The 25,096-nt window shown below is 45.6% G+C and overlaps 1 protein-coding gene across 4 annotated transcripts in view; it reads right to left on the reverse strand.

The window, feature by feature from the left end:
• plekhg4 (pleckstrin homology domain containing, family G (with RhoGef domain) member 4) overlaps positions 1 to 24,772 on the reverse strand; it is a 59,077-nt gene extending 34,305 nt beyond the window's left edge. For 3 of the 4 annotated variants that reach the window (XM_080843853.1, XM_080843852.1, XM_080843851.1), the window contains exons 1-6: positions 24,656 to 24,772; positions 12,203 to 12,400; positions 5,900 to 8,195; positions 2,582 to 2,758; positions 2,113 to 2,236; positions 1,833 to 1,926 (exon numbers count right to left, since the gene is read on the reverse strand). In XM_080843853.1, coding sequence (XP_080699979.1) covers positions 1,833 to 1,926; positions 2,113 to 2,236; positions 2,582 to 2,758; positions 5,900 to 8,195; positions 12,203 to 12,400; positions 24,656 to 24,658 — 2,892 coding nt within the window. In that variant the 5' untranslated portion in view covers positions 24,659 to 24,772. The remainder of the gene's footprint in view (positions 1 to 1,832; positions 1,927 to 2,112; positions 2,237 to 2,581; positions 2,759 to 5,899; positions 8,196 to 12,202; positions 12,401 to 24,655) is intronic. The other variant, XM_080843854.1, reaches the window with a different exon arrangement.
• Between the last annotated feature and the right edge of the window lie 324 nt (positions 24,773 to 25,096).

Raw genomic sequence — 25,096 nt, forward strand, 5'->3', positions numbered from 1 at the left:
GGTGAGTATCAAACTATGGTGTACAAAAATATCAGAGTCTTTTTATGGGCAGGGTGATACCTTAAGGGTAAACTGGCATAGATACACTGTCTGTTACTGACTGATTGTCCCATCTGTGTGTACTGTTGCAATAAAGGTAAATGGCTGGTCTAACCACTCTGAAACTTAAGAACACAATTCCCAAGGATAACAAGAATAAATACACTATCTAGATATCTATCTCATATGCTGAATAGAGCTTTGTATATGTTATGGATTACAAGGCAGGATAACAATAATTTTCTTCATACATTCACTCCCTTTTTTGCAGACACAACCACAAGCTACAGGGCTGTAGAACAAGCAATAGCATCAAAATGAATTGCATCATAAAATCCATTGTCGAGGTGGCCTGCAGTTTAAGCACACTGCGGCATCTTGATGAACATGCAGGGAAAAGATGGAAGAGGCCTGTAATTTGATGATGGTATTTGGGGACAATGAGGGTCGAAGACAAATAGTTTATGTATGCTGGTGTATATGCGTGTCTCTACGCATGTGTGCGTGCGTGTCTGAGTGTGTCTCTGAGTGTGTGTGTGTGTGTGTGTGTGTGTGTGTTGGGGGTCACCCCAGAGGGCCGGTCCCTGCGGGCGCTTTCATTGCTGCGGGAGGCTCTGTTGCCTCCTCTGTCATTGTTAGCACTGACCCAGAATGGGCTGGAGGGCAAGCTCAGCACACGTGTGCCTTCTGCAGAGGAGCACAGCTCTATGCTGCCAAAAAGAGACATCTCATTATCCATGCACTGCTGGTGTCAAATAAGCCAAATGTAATTATCTGTTGTGTTATGGAGCAATAAGAAAGACTAACCTCTTAAAAAAACCGTGTGTACATTTAAGTCAATACAGTCATTATGCTTTAGGCATAGTCTATAACAGACAGGACAGATTAGCCTCAGGTATCTCTTGAAATGCGTCATAAATTGTGCTAAAATGAAGTAAATAATCTGTTCTATCAGGTAGGAATCACCTCTATCTAAGTATGAATGGTTTATTGTATTGCTTTTCTCACTGACTGACATAATCAACAGATTGATACCACATAAAGAGGATATTATACACTGTGACTAAAGAAATGCAAGCCTTTTCAGCTAAAGGCCCTTTTCCTCAAAGAAACCTTCACATGACTCAAAAACAGTAGACATGGCTTAACAAGAAGCATGGCTAGTAAATTGTACCCTGATGAAAAACATTCTCTAATTTGTTTTCCCTCTCAGACACAGACTGCCCTCTGTTTTTGTTTGGTTGTCTTTTTTTTCCATTCCGCAATCAGACTATTTCACTGGTTGAACCCGTAGTTGGCATCCACAGGCATGTGGCCTAAGCCAGAGCTTTTAGATGGATGTCTAAAGCTACGCTGGCACAGACATAAAGGCCCAGAAAGAATGAGTCAGGCCCTTTCAGGGATGAGGGCTGGGCCCCAATCGCCCGGCTTCATGTTGGTGGCTATGACAGCAATGCTAATCAAAGCTAATGCTATTGTTTAATCCAGCCTAACCAAATGCAGCTGAGAGTGGGAAAGATTATTGGGCGAGAATGGCTGAGTGAGAGAGAGGCTGGATCAAGCAAGGACAAACTCACATTTGTTCACCCACACACCACAGATCACATTATGGCTCATTATTTTTGTGAGTAGATGCAACTGTAAATCCCTTGAACGCAGAATGTTTCAGCACACATCTGCCATACTAGTTTATTAAAGGCCTCATAGACATTGCGGTAGATTTACGAGTGAGGTACATTCCCAATGACTTTGCACGGTACCTACTTGTCAGCGAGTGATCTATGGCAGCTTACCTGCAGGATATTAAAGGCTTTGAAGAGGGCAGGGACAGGTGAACACCGGCGGGCATCTACTAGAACAGTCAAACCCAGCGAACGAACTTCCTTCCTGCAAGTATGGGGAAATGTCATATCAGATAACGCACGTTTCTCCCCAACAACTGTAAGTGTTATTTATTGAAGCTTTGAGACTTTCAGATAATACTGTTGATAGCAAAGAACAAAATTGCATAAAAATGGGCACGTTAAGAAAAGGATCAGGGACTTAAAACGGTTCCAAAGGGGCCTGCATTACCTGAGGATGGTGTAGAAGTACACCATAATCCGCACAAGCTCACTACTGTTGCAGTTTGGGTTTAACCAAATCGTATTCCTGGTCGTCACAGTCACCAAAGCATGCCCAGATTTATCTCTAGTGCCTGTTGTGATGATAGATGATAAAATTATACTCAGCCTGGCTTACCGTCTACATAGATCTGTAACTCAAACCAGCAAACATAAACAGTGGTTGCTTTTTTACTTAGCTGTCTGCAGAAAAATGGAACTTGCAAAGACAAAGGTGTAATGGTTTGCCACAGGCCAAATGGTAAATGCTTTCATTGTAAAACAAAGTTGGTTGTGACAAGAAAAGAAATGTAAAACGACTGAAACTGAACTACTGAATATTCTCCACAATACCTACAGCAGCATAGAAACACTCACTAAAAATAAGTGAACATGTCAAAAAAGAAAAGAAGAAATACAGAGGTCCCAGGTGTACCCACCAGGCAGGCAGAGTACTCCTGAGCTCAGCACATCTGGGTTGATGTTGTGGGCCTCGGTTAGCACAGGCTGGCTCTTCAGGGAGGCTGCGGGTAGGGGAACTGGAGGATCCTGCTGGTTAAGGCTCATTTCACTGACTGGCTTCTTATGACTGGCCTGCTCTTCTGTTGGGTTGGAGGCTATGAAGACAGGAATGGAGCGTGAGTGGCCCAAGAAGAGAAAACATAGAAAGAAAAATAAATAAATAATAACAACCCCACACATATCTTGTCCATACTTACTCAGGAAAATTAAAAAAAAGTTACAATACATTTTCAAAACTCTAATCCTCTTTAAGATACAGGGCTTTAAAAAGATGTACAAATACATGTAAGGGATATCTGGCCCACATATCCAGTCAATTATGGGGCCAGCAATCTTCAATGGATTATCCAACTAAATGACCTGCAACAACAGGTCAGAAGCCACATGTGTCTTGGCCGACAGCGAGGGAAGTCTTTGTTAGATATTCAGGCAGATGCTTTTCTCCATTGTCCTTTTAACGACCAAAATCCCACAGAACAAGCCTATGCACTTAACTGGTCATTAGTCATTTTGTGCTTAATTGGTTTGATCACTGGTGTGAGTAAGTTGACTAATTGGCTCAAGCCAGTGTCATTATGCTTTGATGGATCTACAACAAATTGTCTTTGTTTGGCAGCAGAGCAATAATCATTGTACGAAACACAACACAGCACATTACCTACACTGGAATGAAAGCAGAGCACGAGACAGCAGGTCTACATTCCCCAACAAATCTACAAATCCTCCCTATGAAGCACAGCGAGAGGTCCAGCTAAGTCCAGGGGTCTGCAGATCCTGTACCAGAGCACGGTGAAGCACAGACACACACACACACACACACACACACACACACACACTTGTAGACATCTTACAAGTAATAATCTAGAACATTCCAGGCGCAGAGCACTGGACCTCCAAAAGGCTAGGTCAGTGAGGCCTGACAGCACACCGGAGCGGGGTGATACGGAGATCAACAGTGCTGTCCGGAAAGCACAGGGAATAGCAGGGTGGGAGAAGAGTGGTTCTCTGAGATCAAAAGCAGATGAGCAAAATTCCGAATACTGTCGTACGGCCATAAAACAGCTTGCACAAGGACAAAGACAAACAGGAATATATCAACCTAATACATAATCCTGCTGAGATCGCCATTTTTCAAGGAGGATTTGAGTTAAAATGCTCGAAGTGAGGTTTCGAGGCAGGGGGGCTTGGTGATGGGGTGTGCAAACCAGAAGGAATGTTATTCCTCCTGAAGATAAAGTATCAGTAAATTTGACAAATAGGACTCCATTATACCCTCTACCCCCTGCAGCCGCTCTCAGGTTCTGCCTTTGCAGACAGTAGTTTTTCCCCCCTTCAGTGACGCCCGCAGACTGTTATGTTTTGACAGAGCAAACGATACCAGCAGTTTCTTATGCTGGATGTAGCCCCTAGGGCCTCCCACCACCAGAATGCCAGAGAGAGCCTCAGCAGCCAATCACGGGGAGACATTCACCTAGCTGTGAGGAGCACTGGCAGGGTAGAGGACCTCTCCAGCCTGCCTCCACTCTCTCTATAGGCAGGTGGATGGACCGTACGAGGACCCATACTGCTATATTTATACTGATATAATGCTATATGAATAGGCTTGAGTGGACTGGGTGGAAGGGTGTATGTGCGTGTTTAAGTGGGAGAGATAGAGAGGAGAGAGATAGAGAGAGATATGGAGAGTAGAGACAGAGAGAGGGAGCCAGGGGGCAAGAATGAGAGACAGAGGGATAACCAAAATACGTGAGAATGCATATGTGTGTTATGTCTGCCATTTAGATCACATGTGATGAGGACCTGTGCCAGTGTTCTGTGTGCTGGTGTGCGAGCAACATGACACAGCCATGGAGCGTTTTTGTTTTACTATGGAAAAGCTCAACCTGATCCGTGTTACCGTATACTGATTTCTACATCTGCCAGGCCCATCATAGCCATAATCGCAGACTGTATTGTCATTATAGGCCCCACTTCTAACACAGAGGGGGGATATAAATTAGAGACCTTAAAAGTCTGTTTCCAGATATAAGACCATGGGGAATTTTCAGAAAAGCAGTGGTGGTAGCTCATTTAACCAGTCTCTGGTAACATTGAGCTGTGCTTTTGGCGAATAACACATCCTCATATTAACAAACATATAGATGGCTTTTCAGATGAGTCTTGTGATGAGATCATGAGACAACACGCTGTCCAAAACAGTGTTCTTAAAAATCTCTTACGTTTACTGCTTCATGGTAAGTGGTTAACAAGTGTCATACGCTTTAGCTTGTATAACACCAGATGACACAGATGAAAGATGGGTTTAACAATGGTGCCTGCAATACAGCTGGAAACAATAACCAGTGGTTAAGAGTGCTCAGCGCGCCACAACTACCCACCTGAAATAAGGTGCCTTAGATCAAGTAACCCTGACAACAAACTGACACAAACAAACTACAGTGGCTGTTTCTACCATCTCACGTTCGTTTGCACCATCCCTACACAGCAAGCTATCCCATGGCTCTACGGTAGGCTGTGTATGGAAATAGATGACCTTACACAAAAATGATGAAACCTACACCTATCCATCATCATCACCGTGCCTTCTGACCTTATATATGACACCTGTGTCATAACAGGTTAGTGAAGACTGAGCCGTGCTATGCAAAACACCTTCACATAACACATGACACAAAAAATACATATGGGTAACACACAAAAACAACTGCAAACAAGACTTCCAGGGAGAAAACAAACACAAACAAATAAACCAAACATTCGCACTGAACGACAAAAACACATGTAGCCGACACTGTGTTTATAACAACTTATAACTATAGAAATTGATGAAAATTAAGGGTGAAGGAATTCTGGAAACTACACCACCAGAGAGACATTTCATGAATATGATGGCATGACATCATGAAACTAGAGCAGGGTTAAAAGGAGGCGAAAGGAACAGAATCTGGAATGAAATGGGAGGATTCAAGGATGAAGTTATGAATGAGTGATTAAGTGTTTTAACAACATCACTTAAGAGGAGAGGAGCTGGTGAACTAGGAGGTAAAAGAGGAGGAGAAAAGAATGTAGATCATTCAACAGAGGGGAAAATAAACAGGATTGTGTTTTCATTTCAGCAAGTCTCCAGTGAAGAAGGGAGAAGTAAGGGAGTGAAAAATGAAAAGGGTCTTAGTGCAGTTACAGGGCAAGGTGGAAAGACAAGAGCATTCCCTCCTGGACGGAGGACTCAGGTCTACCTGGCAAATGCTGGGGTTCCCCTGTTGCTTCTTGATCCGGCACCCCACAGGAGCCATTTACAGTAGGAGCCTGGGCAGACTCCTCACTCGACTCCTCTACTTTCCCCTCCTCCTGCTTCTCCTTCTCCTTGGCCTCCACAGCCTCCACTCCAGATTCCTGCTCCTCTTCTGCAGCTGCTGGTGTCTCGGCTGTATGTGTGTGTCCATCAGTGTGTGGGGCAGTGCTGTGTGAGGCTCTAGCTTGTATATTGGCCTCAGACTCAGAGTTGCAGTTTTCTGAAGCCTCCTGCTTACAGTCTGGGACACTTCCCACGACTGCACTCTCCTCATTCACAGTGCAATCTGTCTGAGATGTTTCTGAGTTCTGAGTCACACAGTGCTGTTCACCTATCTCACCTCCAACTATTTTCTCCACTTCTTTTTCCTCTTTCACACCCTCATCTTTCTCCTCTTTCACACCCTCATCTTTATCCTCCTCCTCCTCCACCCTCCCCTCCTTCTCTTTATCCTCTTCCTGGCAGCATTTTCCTAGCTCATCCTCTTCACCTACTCTCTCAGAAGGGGTAACCTCCTCTTGAACCACCTTGGATGGTGCCTCTGCAGTGATGGCACCAGACGTGGTTGCCGGGTCCACCAAAGCTGTTTGTGTCATCTCCTCCTTCTCATCCACACCACCATCTCCCTCCTCCACCTGCTTCTTCCCTTCTCCTGCACATGTCGTCTCCCTCTCTTCCAAGTCTACCTTAGCTGGCTCTATCTTCTCCTGACCCTGCTGGCTAGCTGTAACCTGATCCTGAGCTGGGGCAGCAGGGGCAATGGGGGCACAGCCTACACTCTCCACTCGCTCCCCCTCAGGGCCTCCTGAAGTGGGACTGCTGTCTCTAAGGGAGCCACTGTCTCCTGGAGGAGCGACAGGCTTGACAGGAGAGTTAACCTGCTCATTCAGTGTGCCTGTTTTGGTTTGACCCTCAACTCTATCCTCTGGCTCGCCTGTCTGCTTCTGGAGTGACTCAGTGACTGGGACAGGTTCCGGATCTTTCCGGGAATTGTCCATCTCGCCTTTCTCAAAACTGCTTTCAGATTCTTTACCACAACTGCTATCCTGGTCAAGTGAGGGCCCCTCCTGACATGTTTTGACCTCGATAGCTACCTCAAGCCCTTCAGGGACAACCTGATCTTCCTGAGGTGAATCTGCACTGTCAGAGATAGCTTCTAGTTTGCAATTGAAAATGAGAGATTCAGATGGTGCTGAGTCATTGCAACCTGGCTGTTCAGACACAGAGCACTCACACTCAGGCACGTGTGTGGCATTATTGGCGGAAGAGGTACCTTCCAGGCTGACGGATCTCGTTCCAGATCCATCCGACTTTGGCTCGTTAGCTGATTCAGCGGGGGTGGGAGTGTCTGATTCTGCGGGAGTGGTTGGGGTCAAAATCACTGGGGGAAAACAGTCGTTCAAGTTCTGCTCTATGAGCATGGTGCACACCATGGTCTGGGAGCAAGCGCTGTTTCTGAGTGGGGTTTCCAGAGGCTTAGCCTTGGGTGGCGAGTGCTCCATAGTCCTTGGTTTGTGTAGGTTTCTGTAGTTCATGCTTATAGACTGGGTTAGCGAGCCTTTCTGAGGGGAGAAACGCGGAAGTGTGATCTCGGCCAGCTCCACGTACTCGCCCTCCGAGTCGTCCGCAGAGCCCTTCTCCATGCTGTCCCTCTTTGAGGGCGCCATGGCAGGGAGGAGCTTAACCTCATTGCTCCGACCACTGTCCTGTTGGGTCATTGAAGTGTCAATCAAAAGCGCTTTGTTTGTCTCCGCAGGTTTGTTTCCCTGCTCCGACACAGTGTCCCTCTCCTCGTCCTCCCCCCCATCCAGGCCTTCCCCATCTCTCTCCCTGCTCTTGGCCACCGCAGGCAATTCGGCGGCAACCTTGGGTCTTCTGATGAACTCGGGGTGTACCACGTCCTCCCACGGCACCCGGAAGATGTCGCTGTCGGCTGCGAGGAGGCAGTGCTGCAGGCGGGCAGTGCCTGTCCGCTCCTGGTTGATGGAGTTCAGCCAGGCCATGGTGAAGATGGAGGTGTAGGCTAGCTCAGGCACCTCCAGCTCCTCCACATACTGCCCGTTCACGGCCAGACACTTGACAGCAATGCGCGGGCTGCTCTTCGGGGTGGGCGCAACCTGCAAATAGAAGTCTCCAGGCTGCAGCACGCGTTGGTCCAGGGATGAGAGCTGGATTATGACCTTCTCATGAACACAGAGGGGCCAGCCTTCGTGACGGAACAGGAATCCACAGTAGGGGAACTGTATGGGAGGGAGACACAAATAAAAGCACTGTGACTAAAATGGTCTACTGATAAAAACAACACACTGTAAATGTGTTCAAATTAGGGATGGGCATTCGATTAAATTGTCTTAATCGATCGTCGGGAGAATTAACGATCGATTTTCGATTAATCATTAAAAAAAATATATCAAAAATGCACTATTTATAGGCTATACTAAAATGCAGTGAAAAAAGATCAAACACAGCGTGTTCCTCAATGAGACCTTTATTACAAGATTGACAACTCTTGTGGCAGTTAAACCGGATCCGTTTAATGGTTACACTTGAAAAATATGCGCTGCTGTACTCTTAATCAGCGGCGCCGAAAGCTATAGAAGCTGGTGCTCATAAACACAACTTACTCGGTTAGCCTACCTAACAATGAATTAGGCTAATTAACAAAGCTCCATTAATACAACCAGTAACAGTATCATCGACAAGCCATTCAATTCACCGGTAAAGAGAATATTAATAGTTAAGCCCTAAACCTACAAGTCCAGGTGATTAGAATAACAGCTGATAGTAAACGTCAACTTTTAAGATGATTCTTGACCAGTGCCAATTTCAAGCTATGTCATTCCCCGGTTTTCTAACCAGAAACAATAACCCTGGAAGGTATTGAAAACTAGTAACTAACTGTTAAAGCACACGTTTTTAAAACAACCAGTTAGCTAGCTTGGCTACCTTTTGGAATCCTTCAAGCCAAGTTCGCCAGCAAACCTAGGTTAGGTAGGGATGCTAACTTAGCCACGGTAAGCTTAGTGATGGAGGCTGGTATAATGGCAAGCTATTTCCAACAGTGCTGATAAATATGGTTGGTTCCAAATGTTTAATACTTTCTTAGTTGTGTACTGTCACTAACCAGGGTCGGATGTGCGTTCAAGTGGTACATCATTTGAGTTGTGGCCGAGTTGTACTTACACAGCTTCGCAGTGTTGTCAATGAACTAAGTATTTTTTTTTTTTTAATCGAAATAGTCCCACGCTACACTTCGCCGTGACCTCTTCACTCATAAGCAATGTTTACTTTTGAAAGACACGGAAACTCGCAGAGTAAGCCTGTGGCGTTTTTTCAAACATTGCCCCTTGTTTGGTAACATTTTTAATTGCGGCCACATAGCGAAATCCATTGCATTCCTTCAAGACTCACACTATGCAACAGAACATGCATTCGTTTTATCGATGAAAAAATGATGACATCGACGAAATTCTTAATGATCAATTAATCGATCGTCGATTAATCATGCCCATCCCTAGTTCAAATGTATGTCTCACATTCCTAGCTGTTGCTGTGACTGAGTCGTAATGAAGTGTAACTGTAACCATAACATGCTTTTTCTTCTTTTTGAATGGGATTTACACAATAAAAGGCTGCCGTGCAGAAGACGTGAAGCGTGAGACTAGGCCAGTCGCAATGCTCACCGATATCATATGTCCTCTGAGAGCAGACTAGGCTGTCAGGAGTGGGTAATGCAATAAGGGTTTAATCAAAGACTAAGACAAAGCCATGTTTAACGTGCTTCTAGGATGGCATCCAATTTATACATTACAGTGAGTAACTAGATTTAAAGATCACAGGAAACCGAAAGAGTTCTGATGATGGGAAAAGCATTCAGAGGCACATATAACAGTGATGTGGATATTTTCAGCTGAGCATTGTGTGACAATGTACAATAGAATCCTTTATACCAAATCTGTTCCAGTAGGGCACTCTTAGGGAGCTGTCTCCCTCTTTTCACTCAAGTCAAAGAGGGGAGATTCTCTGCACAGCTTGACCTGTTCCTACAGTCTCCAGAACTTCTGTTTCCTTTAGCAGCGTGGTAAACAGCAAAAATAGGCTCCTCTCCTCTTCCGCTACTCTCACCCTGGCACTCGCTGCTCTCAGTGTAACATTGTCCTGCTGTGGAACATGATGCAAATAAGTCCTAAGAAGAGACTTGACGATGAAATTAAATCGTCTGTGAGAGGCCTGACTCAGGGTCAGCTAAAAATGACCCGTTTCCTTAGAAATGCCAGTCCCTGAAATAGTTCATGGGGAGGAGGGAGGCCACTGGCCTTGGATGGTATAGCGCTACCATACGAGGGAGAGGGTGAAAGGGCTCTTTATTCAGCCACGCAAAGCCTCTGGTTCCCATTACTACCCGCTAACCCGGCTAACCACCGCCACACCACTGGCCCACCAAACCCCCACCCTGAGTGAGGCCTGCTGGTAGTGGGGAGGCTGAGTGGAGGCACTCTCCTGACCTCAGGTGCCGAGCTGGACTGCTTTCCCACAGTGCTAGAGGCTAAACTCACAGAGACGGCCTGGCCTCACGCACGCTGACACCAGAAAGGAGGGACGTGTAAACAAACCCTGTGTCAAGTGATTTCCGCTCTGAGGTTGCCTTTCAGCTCAAGCGCACTCCGGAACAAATCCCAGCCGCCCGCCCGCCGGCCCTCCCTCCCTCCCTCCCTGCCTGCCTGCCTGCCAACCCCCACCTCCCTCTTTTTCCAAACCTGCTCCTCAAGACTGCTCTACTTCCTAAATGTGTCTGACTATGAAGGGCAAAAAAAAAATGGGTTACCCACAGACGTTTCCTTTGTGTGCACATTTCCCTCTTCTTGATCTTGTGCGATGAACAAAAGCGAAAGAGGTAAACGTATGCTCGCCCCCATCCTGGCTGCAATCAGTTTGATCTAGCAGGGTCAGTGAATCCATTCGATCTCTCTCTCTCTCTAAGGTTTCTTGTAAAAATAAGCAGTTTTAGGGAACTGCACGCAGCAAGATAGCGATGACAGTGGGGGCGAGAAAAAAAAAAGCGGCCTCTCACTCCTACCGTTTCCACTGTCCTTTGATGCAGGCGTGTTGTTCACGAGAGCTGGCCTGATAAATAAGGAGAGAAGCGCTTTCTAGGTAACGGTGAGAACTCTACGCTACAATTGTATGTGCATTTCAAAAAACATTTCTCTCCACCGTCTGAATGAACTCATCTAAGTCTATTCAACCTTCAAATCCTCCCAGTGCACATAAGGTGACACCTAGGGCCAATGAAGGAGGCCCAACCACAGTAGATAGGGTGTCACACAGGGAATTCTCTGCAGTCTGATAAAGGCAGCCGCTGACAGCCCCTTTTTCTGACAGGACATGGGAAACAACAGGCCTCTCCAAGGTGCCCTTTAAGGGCTTGCTTTAGGATCCATTAAAAAACAGCACAGCATCTAGTGGGAGGGGGGCTAGAGGGGGGTCAGCTTTTGTCGTCTTTAAATGCAGAGAACGCCAAGCGCTACAAGCAGCAGACCAGGTGTAAACTCGCCTCAAGCTCCTATACAACAACTGCAGAGCAAAACCATCCAAGAGGTCGAGTGGGAGTATAAATAGCTAGCAGACATGGATGTGTGATGATGAGGTGTTGAAACTGGGGGAGCCGCTACTGAAGTACAACATGGCAGTGGCCAGGTTGCACGTGACTCTGATAAGGCATTTGAAAAAAGTATTTTGTTTACTTTCTTTAACCGACGTCTCAGATAACCAAAACAAAGGGAGTGGGGGGTGGCTTGGTGGCTTTCTGTAGCTCCTAGCTTTTGTTTGACTTGCATCTGGCAACACCCCTATGACTAATGACAGATGCAGGGGAAGCCAGTTCACCTAACTAAACATGACAAACGAAAGAGCAATGCCGGGCTGAAGCAGGGCATGCTCAGGCAAGAGCTTGGCCCTGGGAAAAAAAAATGAGAGGAGAGGGTTGGGTTGGGTGCTGTTCACCTTGGAGATGAAGAGATTCACTGAAGTGACTAATGGTGACTAAAGAGACAGGGTCGCTGACAAGATATGGCAGAGGTGAGGGAGGGTGTATTCCTGCTGGAAGCCATGTTTCATTGACGGTGAATCACCACTGGGAGTATTACTCACAGGGAACAAACCACAATAGAGAGAGAGTGGAAGCGGGAGCAGTGAAGGGTGGGAGAAGGAGAGGGAGAGGGAGAGGGAGAGGAATGTAGGCACTCACACAGGCATCCTGCTGAATACTCTGGAGGATGCGTTTTGCCGGGACCAGGAAATCGACGAGGTATCTCAAGCCGTCGCCACGGTACGTTGTCTCCACAACGTCAAACACCTGGCAGAGTACCGTGGCAGCGGTGGCCTCGAAGGGGGGGTACAGCACCGACAGGGTGCCCTGGATGCAGCTATCCAGAGACTCAGAGTCCTGCGTGGACAAAAACAACAAAACAAAGCATAAGAGCTCAAATTCAGCACAATCCACACCGAATATATCACAATATGACATCACAATATGATCCTCGCTGTGATGCCTGGAGAACCAACTCATACTCTTCTCCAGAGAGTAGTTGAATAATGAGGAGAGCACTACACACAGAGACGTATACATACTATCAAAGGAAGGCCCATGATTTCATGAATGCCAAGTGCTTTACCTCTTTCAATCCCAACAGACAGAACTGAAAGCAGATGGCTGCTGTTAATTGGTCATGGCACCCCAAGGTGCTGTTAAACACAAACCCTCCGATTGAAACGTGACTCCTGTTGGCCAAAGAGAAACAGGCCAGACTAGGCTAAATATATCAGTGCCGCTCACAAGCCATAAAACCCAGGCCGCTGGATCTTGCCGTGGACGCTCTCGTCTCTTGGCAGCTTTTCCTCGTCTTTCTCTTCCTCTCTACGGATAAATGCTTCCTCCTTCCTTCCTTTGATTTTTATCCCCCTTCTCAACACTCTCCCCATCTATCTCACTTTTCTAGCAGTCTTGTCCTCTGTCTCTATCCTTCTCTCTCTGAATCAGACAGGACAGACAGCCTGGCTCTGGGTTAGTCTTTACCCTAAAAAGGGGGTTCCCATGGGACACACTTGTAACCCAATGACAGGTTCAGCTGTCTGAACACAGATCCTGGCTCAGTGTTACCACCCCACAACCCCCCTCTATACATACACACACTCACACACACACACCCACAAACACACTCTCTGCCTCCCTCACCACAACTGCCACACACATAATTTATCCTATAGTAAGCCAGCCTTTATTAATGGTCCACACACATGTCACTTTCATGTGACTCATCATCTCCTCTGAACAGCAGACGCCATGACAACAAACATTCATGTAAGTAGAACGGCTGTCTAACTTAGGAACTGTGACATTAAATCTTATACCACCACTAGCCCCCACACCCCACCCCACCCCCCAAAAAAAGATGTGGACACAGGCAACCAGACTGGGAAACAAGGCGAGGGAGGACTGGATGTCAGCTCGAGGCCCCGAGCTGGCTGTGCTAGAAAGTGCTGACTGCTGTGAGAAGAGAACCATGGGTAAGGACTGTGTATTTATCATACGGGTGGGAATGCAGCGATAAGAGGCACAGCTGCTCTTTGCTTTGCTTTAAATATTTTAATTTTGGGGTGCATCTGAAGACAAAAAAATGCTTCGACACAGGAAATGGAATTAGGGGTATATTTTATGAAAGGCTATGGAAGGCTTTCCACCAGTGATCCTGGGATTTTCACTCCTGTCCACTCTGCAAGAGGAAATATCCCATACAAGCAGTGGCCATCAGTGTGAGAGGCAGAGAGAGAGAGAGAGAGAGAGAGAGAGAGAGAGAGAGAGAGAGAGAGAGAGAGAGAGAGAGAGCGGGCAAAAAGAGACTGCCAGACAAATGCAGACGCAACAGTGTCAGATAAGGCCAACCGTGTGACCGTTCGAAGAGAACAATGAACCAGCATTATCTTGTGTATGCAGAACTCCATCAATATCGGCTAGGCGCATACTGTGCACATGCACTACACACACACGCACAAACACACACAGGTTAGCAATTAACCATGGAACCACTGAAAAGTTAATGGTAGATGAAGTTAAATAGACATAAGATAATTAGAATCAGCTTGTGCTGTGCAGCGCAATGGCGAATGTTTATTTTGGACTAATAGGAGGAAGCCGTTGTCCTCCATTGAGGAGGACTGTGCTCCTGGGCTGAAACTGCGTGTGTGTCTGTGTTTTATTATTTCAGATGGCTGGGCTGAGTGCGGGCATACAGTGATCAGTTCCCAGACTGACTGAGGTACAGGGGCAGATAACAGCAGCGTGCTACTCCACCACATCCGCCCGGCCCAAGACCTGCAGGGAACAAAAGCAAGAAAAGATAGCAAGAAGAACCTACAGGTGTCTAAGTTCTCAGTGTAGTCTGTGTACATATACGTATATATATCTTTATCTGTGTGTGTGTGTGTGTGTGTGTGTGTGTGTTGGGGAATAATAAGGTGAAAGACAGATAGGGAGAGAGAGAAAGACAATCTGTGTCTCCCCAGATGTAAGACTAGGCTTGCTTTGGAAGTTGAGGCTTTCAGCACATTTTAATTAGACTAATGCAGTGCTGACCCCTCCTCGCTATCTACTGTTCCCATGCAGAACACTGATGCACATCTACACCCATCAGTAACACACACTCATTTGGCTCATCCGGTTCCTATCTTGATCCCTATCAGTCTTTTCAGCAAAAGTGGCCATTTGGGGCCACCAAAGGGAAAAAATGTGTCCATCTGCATCCATTAACTACATTTAGTTTTTAGTTTTTTTGTGTTTAAAAAAAAATTAATTAATGTTAATTTAAGTCCTGATCTACGTAACCCACTGTTTACTGCAGGTCTTTCAACTGAGAGAGGAAAAGGACTGGACTGAGCAGATCTAAGCTAAATGAGATTCCAGTTCTCTGCTCCAGAGGGGTAAAATAAAGTCTGGAAATCAGAGAGGATTCCATCATGAAATCCGGCCCTGCTCCCTCTCCCCTGCTATGTCGAGTGAAGTGCCAAATAAGCGTCCATCACGCCAGGGCCCCTGTCGGAGGGAGCTTAGCTCTCTAAGCCCACCCAGGGCACTGAGATATTCTGAATAATGCATCTGATCATTAGGTCTTAATTCAAACCCCTGTCTCTCTCTCTGTCTCTGGCAGGCCAGACCGTGCCTGGTGTCTCTCCATCATGGGACCAGCAGTCATATAAACCTGTCCTCCCCTTGCCATCACTCTCACTCACTGGTCACCATGCACAATCAACGTGTAGTTCGTTAAAGGGATCACACTGATGTGCATCGTGTATGTTTTTGAGCGAACAAACCCCCCCCCCCCACACCTTTTGAGGTTTTATGATCAGAACCCATGTGTGGTCAGACTTGGGCATTTTAGATAATTGCACAGGAAGGAAAGGGGATCAATATGCACTTCCCCCTGCTAAAATGTGTGAAGGCAAACATACTCAGCAACCAAAGTCAAATATACAACATTCCTCCATTACATTTTCAGAGGTACTGACACAATTTCCTCTACTGTGGACACCTTCACATGAGTTTAGACCTAATTTTGAAACCCCATCAGACCAACACAGCACACTAGTATGCAGGCTTTGCGGAGAGACATTTGGAAGGGAAAAAGTGGGATTCGGACGGAATCTGAGTCAGACTGCTTAGTATTCTCCCGAGCTGTTATAACCACACAGCCCAATCTCTTTGTCATGCATTTCTGCAAGACGGTTTAGAAAAATCTGGGCAGTGTCCATCGCGGGCATTATCCTGTACTTCTGTATCCATGCCTACAGGGTAAACACGTAGGCAAATGAGCCTATGAGAAGAGTCTGGTGTCTCTCTCAGACCTCAAAAGTCTTTCCCCTCTCTCAAACTCTGTCTGGCTCACAGAATCTTGAAATGCATTTAGAGAAACCCGGGTTCTTTTCACAGAACCTTGGCAAATGAGAACTTTTTTTAGGGTCAGCTTTTAAGTGTGTGTGACAGACAGCCTCTCTGCATTGATAATACTGGGGGAGCTAATGCATGGGAGAGATGCCTAACTAAGCACAAGCTGCTTCACCAAGCAGCCTGTGCCACAGCCAAAACACTATTAGATTACTTAACCAATCCCCCCTCTCCAGGTTACTCTCAGTTCAATGAATAATCAATAGCAGCCTATCCCTCAGGGACCTCCCCCTGTAAACAGGTTTATTCAAAATGGTGTGTGTGTGTATGTTGGTGTATGTGGGCGGGAGGATGGGTGTATGAAAGAGGGATGTGGGTCTACTACTAAACCTCAAAAGCACTTGAAAGCACAGCAAACAAAGAGTGTGGGGGAACAAATAAATACTATGGCATTGTTTGGCTCAAGACGAAAGAATCTCCACATCACAAATGCCAATCTGTTAGATCCAGAGACAAACCATAATTCAACAAGACCTACTTTGTTGCATGATCCTTCTGTTCCGTACAGACTGGCGGTCGAGTCCTACAACTGACATGGCCTTAACATCAATCAGACCTTTTGCATGTTTACAAGGCTATTACAGCAACTTGCCTATGGCTAAAAAAATGTTGATCGCCAACAGTTGGGAGGTAACAAGAGACACACATGCGCACACAAAAAAACACACCCCACAGTTACCCACCTCAACAAGCTGCTTTGGGGGTAGACCACTGGAGACATGCCCTTTAACCCCAACACAAGACAGAACCAGCCAGCTGTCCATCAGGCAGAGAGCAAGAGAAAGAAAGAAGCCAAGGGGGAGTTGAGGAGAGGGAGATGAAAGAGATAGAATATTGCCAGTTGTTTTTCGGAACAATAGTGATTCGCCATTGTACAAAGGGTAGAGTGTGCCACAGAGGACAGCGGGTTGGAAATTCTGTCTCTGCTGTTCATTTGGGAGAGGCTGGGGGTGGGGGTGGGGTGGGGGAGGGCAGCAGGAGGTTTCTGGGACAGTTGGCAAAATAACACATGAGCAGCAAAAGGCCTTCAAACCAAACGTTAATCAACACAAGCTGATGCCGACCCGATATGAGGAAAAGACCCTGGATGGGTGTCCATCTTGCATCTGACACACTTCCTGTGGGGTGAGGCAGATGCTGACCCTCTCACACCTCACAGGATCTGTGCCTTTAAATCAAACAGCTGCCACGTTTCCACCAACACACTGGCTGTTGCCCTTCCTGCTAGCGAGGTCAATCCCACCTGGAAAATCATTCTTTCTGTTAAATATAGCGAGGGGGTCAAAAAAACAACTTATTCAGGAAATATTTTATCAAGTCAAAAAGGCTTACTTGACAAATGATGTTTCGATATAGAATTTTCCCAAAAATATAATTCCCAGAGATACTTAAAAAAAATGTATTTAGGGGAAAGGTTCAGAACATGTAATAACAGCAGCTAACTTCTAATTTTCCAGTTGACGTTCATCACAAATGCACCTGAACATCACGCCCACATACAGCCTGCCGCTGTTATGACAAAGGTTGTTGTCATTCTTGTAGTCAAAAGAGCAGGAACAGGCAAAGAACTGTGGAGATTAACTGTTTTCACTGAAGCATGCAATAGCATGACTGCATGCATTTTGAAAAGGTTTTCTTTTTTATATCCCAATTGTGATCTTATAATCACTGCATCGCCTCAACTTAATACGGTATCATCCAATTTGGATGTATGACTAGCTTCTAATGTGGCAATAACTGTAGCAGAGCCAAAGTTGTGAAACACGTCCGAAAAATTCCACGAGTGAATCAGGTTGAGAAGAATTGGGCATGAAAGAACACTTCAGCTGTCAGCGCAATCAAATCAAAACCCAGAGGAAGGAATTCACGAGGGAACTGCTCACCTCCTCGTGGTTTGTTTTGGTTCACTGATACCAAACACCAGATAGGGGCTGATGAGAGTCAGCCCTGAGGTCCTCTCAACAACTCACTCCGCAGATGTAATATCATTTTGAAGACAACACAAGTTGCCCATTCTGGGGAAAGTCCTCACAAAAACATTGGTGATTTTCATCTGAACAAACCCTCATTTGTCTTTGTTCCTCTCAGTCCAGTGGCATTTCACATGCTTAATTCCCCAAACACCCCCGGAGCAGGGGCAGCCATTAAGAGGGCTTCCTGCTGCTGGGTTGGCTCCTTCATGCTGGAGCTGATGATGAAGCCCTCCTCCGCAGCCTCTTACCGCTGACTGCCTGCGCACACCCGCCTGACTCTGCAGAGACAAAAGCAGGAGGCTTTTCTCACGAAGGCCACCGCCAAGCTTGCCCCCGGGCCAGTTTGACCTTCGGTAAGACATGGATTGGGGCATCGAAGCAAGCCATTATGTGCCTCTCTGAGGCAGCCTTTCTACAGAAAACAGCACAAAACTAGTTTTTTTCAAACAACATATGACTACAAGTTCTAACAATAAAGACCTCAGATAAAATAATTCAGTCTTTCATCAAGAAAACAGGGCACATCACAACCACAGAGATCATATGGCCTTTAGCAGAATGTTTCTCAGGAGTGTCTTTTCACACGAGAACAAGGCACAGGGGAAGTGGAATAATTAACTGTTACGAGTCATCCACCAAGATGTTGGAGGCCTACCTCCCACAAAAGGATGCCATGTTGCTCGGTTTAAGCAAGTTGATAACACTTAATGAGAGTCTCATTAAACCACAGGGATGAGGATTGAAGGGCCCTCCAGCATTGAGTGTTCCCTGAAAATGATATGCTAATCATAATCCAAACCATTCAACAGAACTGAGGCTGATAGATGTATCTACCAAAGCCTCCTAAGACTCCAATCTCAAACCTTTCTCTTCAATCAAACACAAGTGCATAACCCCTGGTAGATCAAAGCCTTCACATAAGCGGGTTTGTGCTGTTCAAAAAGTTCTGACATTTGGCCCTCTTCCAGTGATGGATTGGCTCCATGTCTGGACTATTGAAAACAGTGTCTCCAAGAAATGAAAAGTCCACTGTGTCTGGGCTGTATTGGAGTTGAACTCAGCAGGATATGACAAAATAAGGTCACAAAGGAGGAGACCGCCTACATGTGGGGGGTCCGGCATGGGCTTTGGCCTGCCTGTTTCTAAACATCGTCAGAGTCCTAGCTCGCTCGTGATAGGCTTCATCACCTCTCACAGCTGGAGTTTTCCAGGGCTAGCCACGCGACCAGGCTGCGGTGGTTACCAGAGAGCTCCCTGTTGTTTTTGAGATGAGCAGCCACACAGGACTTTGCAATATCCTGCACATGAGATTAACACCCTACTTGCCCTGCTATCTGTTGGGAAATATGTGAAACCTGTCTCAAGAGTTGTAAGCTTTCTGGCAATATCAGATAGCATACACTGAGTGCAGTGTCATTCCCCTGGAGCACAGCAAGTAAGGTATTTAAAAAAATATTTACTTTTAACTTTCGATTAACTTCCCCTACCTGTTATCTGTAGTCTTTCTGGAGAGAGTTCTCAGCACATTGTTATCTTCCAGACAACAGACATGACCCTTTCACCTCTAAAAATAGGCCAGAGAGAGTAATGTACCAACAGGGAATAGTCTGAAACAGTAGACTTTACAGCTACACAAGGGTGTGACTATCGACTATCTCTGTTTCAGGAAGTCCATTGAAAATGAACTGTTGACACATAAGCATACAGATATAGACGGGCTCACTTTTCTGCCACCCAACACTGAAACTGCAAAGACGAAGAGAGAAATGCCACATGTAACTATACATGGTGCAGAAGATAATTAATAACCTGAGATTACTATATCTGTCACATATTGGTAATAACCTTTTAAGTTCATGACCTTTTTTCGTTTTGTCTATTACTCCCTCACAGTCTCTGCCCTCTGTCCCAAATGGCAAATGTTCTAAAGCCATCCACTGAACAAATGGAGAATTCCATTTCCTTGAGCTCACAAGCCTATCCGGTAGGATTGTGTTTATTCATGAGTAGCTGTATTCAGTCCTACCTGCTGTTTATAATACCAGGAAAGGCACTTTTATAGCAAGGCTAACACGAAGGACTAACAGGGCAAAAGTGGGTTAGTGAGTTAGTGTGTTATCCTGTTAGCAAGCTGGCGCTGCTAAATATGGCACGAATAAAGAAGAAGAATACATCTCCTTTATACAACAGGGACAACAAACAATCCACTGCATAAGCACACAAGACATATTTCTTAGATGCATAAAAGGCCACGCTGTTCAGGCACCATAATTTGAACACCCTCAAATGAAAGCTGAAGCTGAAGCTCAGCTCTTTAACCTCATAGACACCACCCGTCGTGTGACTCTCACTGCATACACAGCACCTTAGCATTTGTGCTTCTGTTTGGGAGTGTGCGTGTCAGTAAAAATGGGGAGTACTCAATGTGATCTCCACTCTTAAATCATATCTTCATGCCTACCCGGCACAGAAGCTCAGGTGATCGATCACTGTCCCCGACCACGTCACGGCTGATTTGGGGAACTCCCTTTCCCTCTTTGGCCTTCCACTCATCTCTTTCAGACCACATGTCTTGACTTTGCTATGCATGTCAGTTTAAGACTGACAGATGCAGGGGGCTCAGAAAGAATGCTCTTTTGATTTCTACAGATTTCGGAAAAAGTTGAAGTGACACGTTTCCATTTACAGCTTCTCTCATACCACCACTCCCAGGTTTTTCATGCCATTTCCATCTGTAAAAAAAAAATGATATGTGCTTAGAGCTCATCTGCCTCTTATCTTTATGGGGGTCATATAAGAGGAACCGTTACGTCAGAGAGTGCAGATTGGTAGCTCAGCATTCCTGCTGCAGATGGTAGCATGGCCCCCTGGGGTCAGAGGGTAAGGAATGACTGCAGAGGGGACATGGCTAAATTGGCCCCCTGCATGCAGCTGGCCATTCACATTTTGTCCGCTGAACACCTTCGCAATACATCACCAAGCAATGCCAGGAACGAGAAGCTTGATTTGACTCTAAGTTGTGCTGGAAAACTTTTCGCATTCATGGCATGACACGGGTAACATCAGTCTTTCTGGACAGAAACACTGAGATGACAGCGCTGTTTACAACGCACCAAAGCTCCGGGCCACAGAGCAGCTTGAGCTCCGTGTTTAATGGCAATCACGGTTTTATACACAAACATTTTTTCACAGGTCTGATCTGGCTGCTGGCATGAGGCGCATTCCTCTACATCAGCTAAATAAACAGCAGTGTGCTGCTAGACCAGTGCTGCTCCAGCACTGAGATGTGCTCATGTTGCTGAGAGTGAAAACAGCACTGCAGTCATCACACACAAACACACACACACACACACACACACACACACTAGGGCTGGGCGATATGGAAAAAAACATATATCACGATATGGATTATTTTATATCACGATAGCGATATATATCACGATATGCCCTCTTGCTTTACTGGATAGGGGTGTACTTAAAAGTGTGATCCATCACGACCTGTACCACAATTACGCAGATTGTACTGAACGTTTCCATTGAATCTTTAAATAGTAAGATTAAAACAAAGTGCATGACATTTAGTCCAGTGCTTGTGACTTTTAGTGGTTCTTTAATGTAGGCCTACTTTCAGAAGATAAATCAAGTTTAATTTAATTAAAAAACTTTCTTTTCAATGTTTGTTCATATGCTATAGCAATAATGATGAGAAAAACATTTTCTTATATGGCCACGTATAAAAATAAGAAAATTAAGAAGTTGGCCATTACACATACGCCCCATTGACCGCTTCAGCCCGTTGGTGCAACAGTGAAGATGGTCCTGTAAACAAACGCAAGTAAACGATGGAGCTGCGTTTTATCTGGATAAAAAGCATATTAGCGTTTACATTTCCCAACCAATTTCATTTTTATCTTCAAGGGTTTATGATCTACGTGGAGTACCAAAAAAAACCTCCATGCTACTTAGAATCTAGATAGTTAAGCTATAAACGCCAAAGACATATACACATATGCTATGTCTATGATAATCGCTGCTAGATGCTCACTGTTCTTGTGCTCCCACAGCTCCTTCACTTTTGAAATACTGAAAAGAAATCTAAACTAACGAAATAGTGCATCTTAAACTACAACTATTTGACCATCATTGAGAAAAATGGAACAGAATCTGCTAATAAATGGCTACACTTGTATTATACTCGTATTATACGGCTCTCCAAAATGTTCAAAAAAGTTCCGTTGATTTGAATGGGCCACCCCAGCATTTGCACGTCTATAATGTCTTGATTTTCACTGCTGCAATAAAGTAATGACGCTGTCATTAGCAATGGGTGTCGATGCCCAATTGTATAACAGCGGCTGTGGTAACAGTTACACCTTCCTGCAGCGCGTCCATTATTCATTTTTTTAAAAAACCAGAATTAAATTTCGCGGGCTCTCACCGTCAATCATGTCGCAAGCGTATGATGCAAAGCAGCGTAATGTAAAGCGGTGTCGTGTCGCAAAACCACGTTCTCTAAAATGTATCTTAATATTCTTTTTTTTTACAGTTGTATAAACTTAGAGTTTGCATAATAAGAAAAGCAAAATGTTATATTAGGATGTGAAATTATATTAAAATGTATATTAGCTGTAATAGTGAAAAAATAAGTTTATCACGATAGAAACGATAGAGGAGAAAGGTCACGATAGACACGTTTCTATCGTCCTCACGATATATATCGTCATATCGCCCAGCCCTAACACACACACACACACACACACACACACACACACACACACACACACACACACACACACACACACACACACACACACACACACACACACACACACACAGGTACATACACACACTCAGGACAGGATGTTTGCCATTATATTTGGATAGTCAGTCATCAGATAGAGTATCTTTTGATGTTAGAGCAAGGTTACTAATGGGGTCCTTCATGGTCTGATCACAGCTTGAGGGAATGGCCGATACGTACAACTAATGCACTCAGCGCTATTGAAAAGCTTCGGCGAAACAAGTGGTCCATCCTTTGAAAAGTTAAAATGTAACGTTCCCCGACTGACCTGTGGGAAGATCGCCGGGCCCTTTCAGAGGAGAGCCAGATGAGCTGAAAGCTCTTATCCCTTTGCCCAATGAGTAAACACAGGCATCAAACACTGCCAGGGCTGCCCCGCAGGAAGAACAACAAATCAAGCAAAGGACTACCAGATAACCCCACGACCTTTTGCAAAATAGGATAGTCCTCTGGGGTAGCAAGACTCAAATCCACCATAGGACCAAAGCCAATCTACCTTCTCCAAAAAGCAGAGTCGGAAGAAAAGGAAGAAAAGAGAGAAGAAGAAAAAAACGTAGCTGTGAACAAAAGGCAACTACTTAAAGATGCTTATGTCATGAGTAGCAGGACTGTAACGAGGTGAAACTGAGAACCTTCTGGGGCTGTTCTGCAGCATTTGTTTTCAGTTACCTTCCTCAGATCCACTCACTCTATAAGAAGACGTGGATCAGTGGGCCGGAGCTCAGGGACTTCCTGAGGCCCTTCAGCAGAAACAGGGGCTTCTCCATCACTCCCTCCGCAGGAGACTTAATGAATGCACGTGTTAATGCACAATTTTTAAGACCTTTAAAACACCAGGAGTGAACATCACTTCTTTTGTCTCTCTCTCTCTCTTTCTCTCTTCCTTTCCTTCCAGGACCAGTTTGAACCCGAGCTCCTGCTCTGGGTCTGCTAACCCAAACACAGAGGATGTCTAAATTGAATCCACACATGTGAGGGAGCAAGTTCCCCAGTGATAAGCCTGCCTGTGTTTCTCTCTTTCTTGTGCAGAGTTTAATATCCTCTCTGCTTTTCTCCTGCTCAAGGGAGCAATCGCTATCACTCTGGGGAGAAAGGGAAGACCATCTGACTCCTCCATGCCATGAAAACTCTCTCTTGCTTTCCTACCTCCTCTACTGGATCTCAACCATTCAAGTCACTTGTTCAATTAGGGAATTTTAATACCTTACACCTATGCACAGCTGACCTATTAGTCTACATGCTTGGACATCGGTGAGGACAGGAATCAGATTACACAAGCACACAGACCCACACGTATTTGAGTCTTCCAGTAAAAATATCCTAACATACAGTATACACACAGTTCTCTAGGGCACAAGCAATGAAATCACTGAACAGATTGCCTGAGTCAGGGTTTTACCTTACTCAAGGACACCCAATCAAGATTCTGCAGATACACTATATAAACGCACACACACTGACACACACACACCTAAACACATCATACACACACACACAACCACACACACACACACACATCAAAACATACACACATAATTCACTACAATCAGACATTGAGAGCACAGGACAAACACCTGCAACACTTACTCTTAATTCAACTTTTTACTTTATGTTTTACTGTTGTACAGCACTTTAGTATCCACACCTCTCTGCTCAGTTGGTTTCACCACAGATTGTTAACTAAAGCAACTCAGATAGAAGCACCTCCCTCCCCCATATATCGCCCTTCCCCCGTGTACCGGTAAGGTAAAACCATTAGCACCTAATGCCACACACACTCTCTCTCCCCCTCACACACACACACACACACACACACACACACACACACACACACACACACACACACACACACACACACACATACACACACCACCCTAAACAGACTACTTTCCTAAATTTCCACCAGGCTCCGGCTTGCTCCTCACTCACCATTGTGTGTGAAATGTGTCCTTCTCGGTAGAGTAGTTTTCCTCAGTTGGGTCATTTTCTGCCAGTTCTCTGCAGTAGCCAAGGCCACAGCTGTCCCTCACCCACTGCAGGTCTCTGGCACACTGATAGCACCAGCGCACACTGCAGCAGCTCTCACCAGGAAGAACCCGCCCCCTCCTATGCTCTGCCTGTCACTCGCCCACGGCTGGCCCCTCCCCAGCCCCAACCCTAGCCCTGTGGCCCCTCCCTCCTCACTGACTCGCTCTGCTGCTGCTGTATCCTGCTCCTGCTGCTGCTGGGGGTAGTGAGCATAGGGCCCCCACAGGGGGGTCTGCACAGCCCACTCAAACACACTCTAAAAAAATTCACTACACTGCCACTGACAATGCTTCGAAAAGAAAACAGATCCCTGAAATGCATATCAGGGTTCAGCTGCCAAGT

The sequence above is a fragment of the Sprattus sprattus genome (assembly GCF_963457725.1).
Source record: "Sprattus sprattus genome assembly, chromosome: 8".
NCBI lineage: Eukaryota > Metazoa > Chordata > Actinopteri > Clupeiformes > Clupeidae > Sprattus > Sprattus sprattus.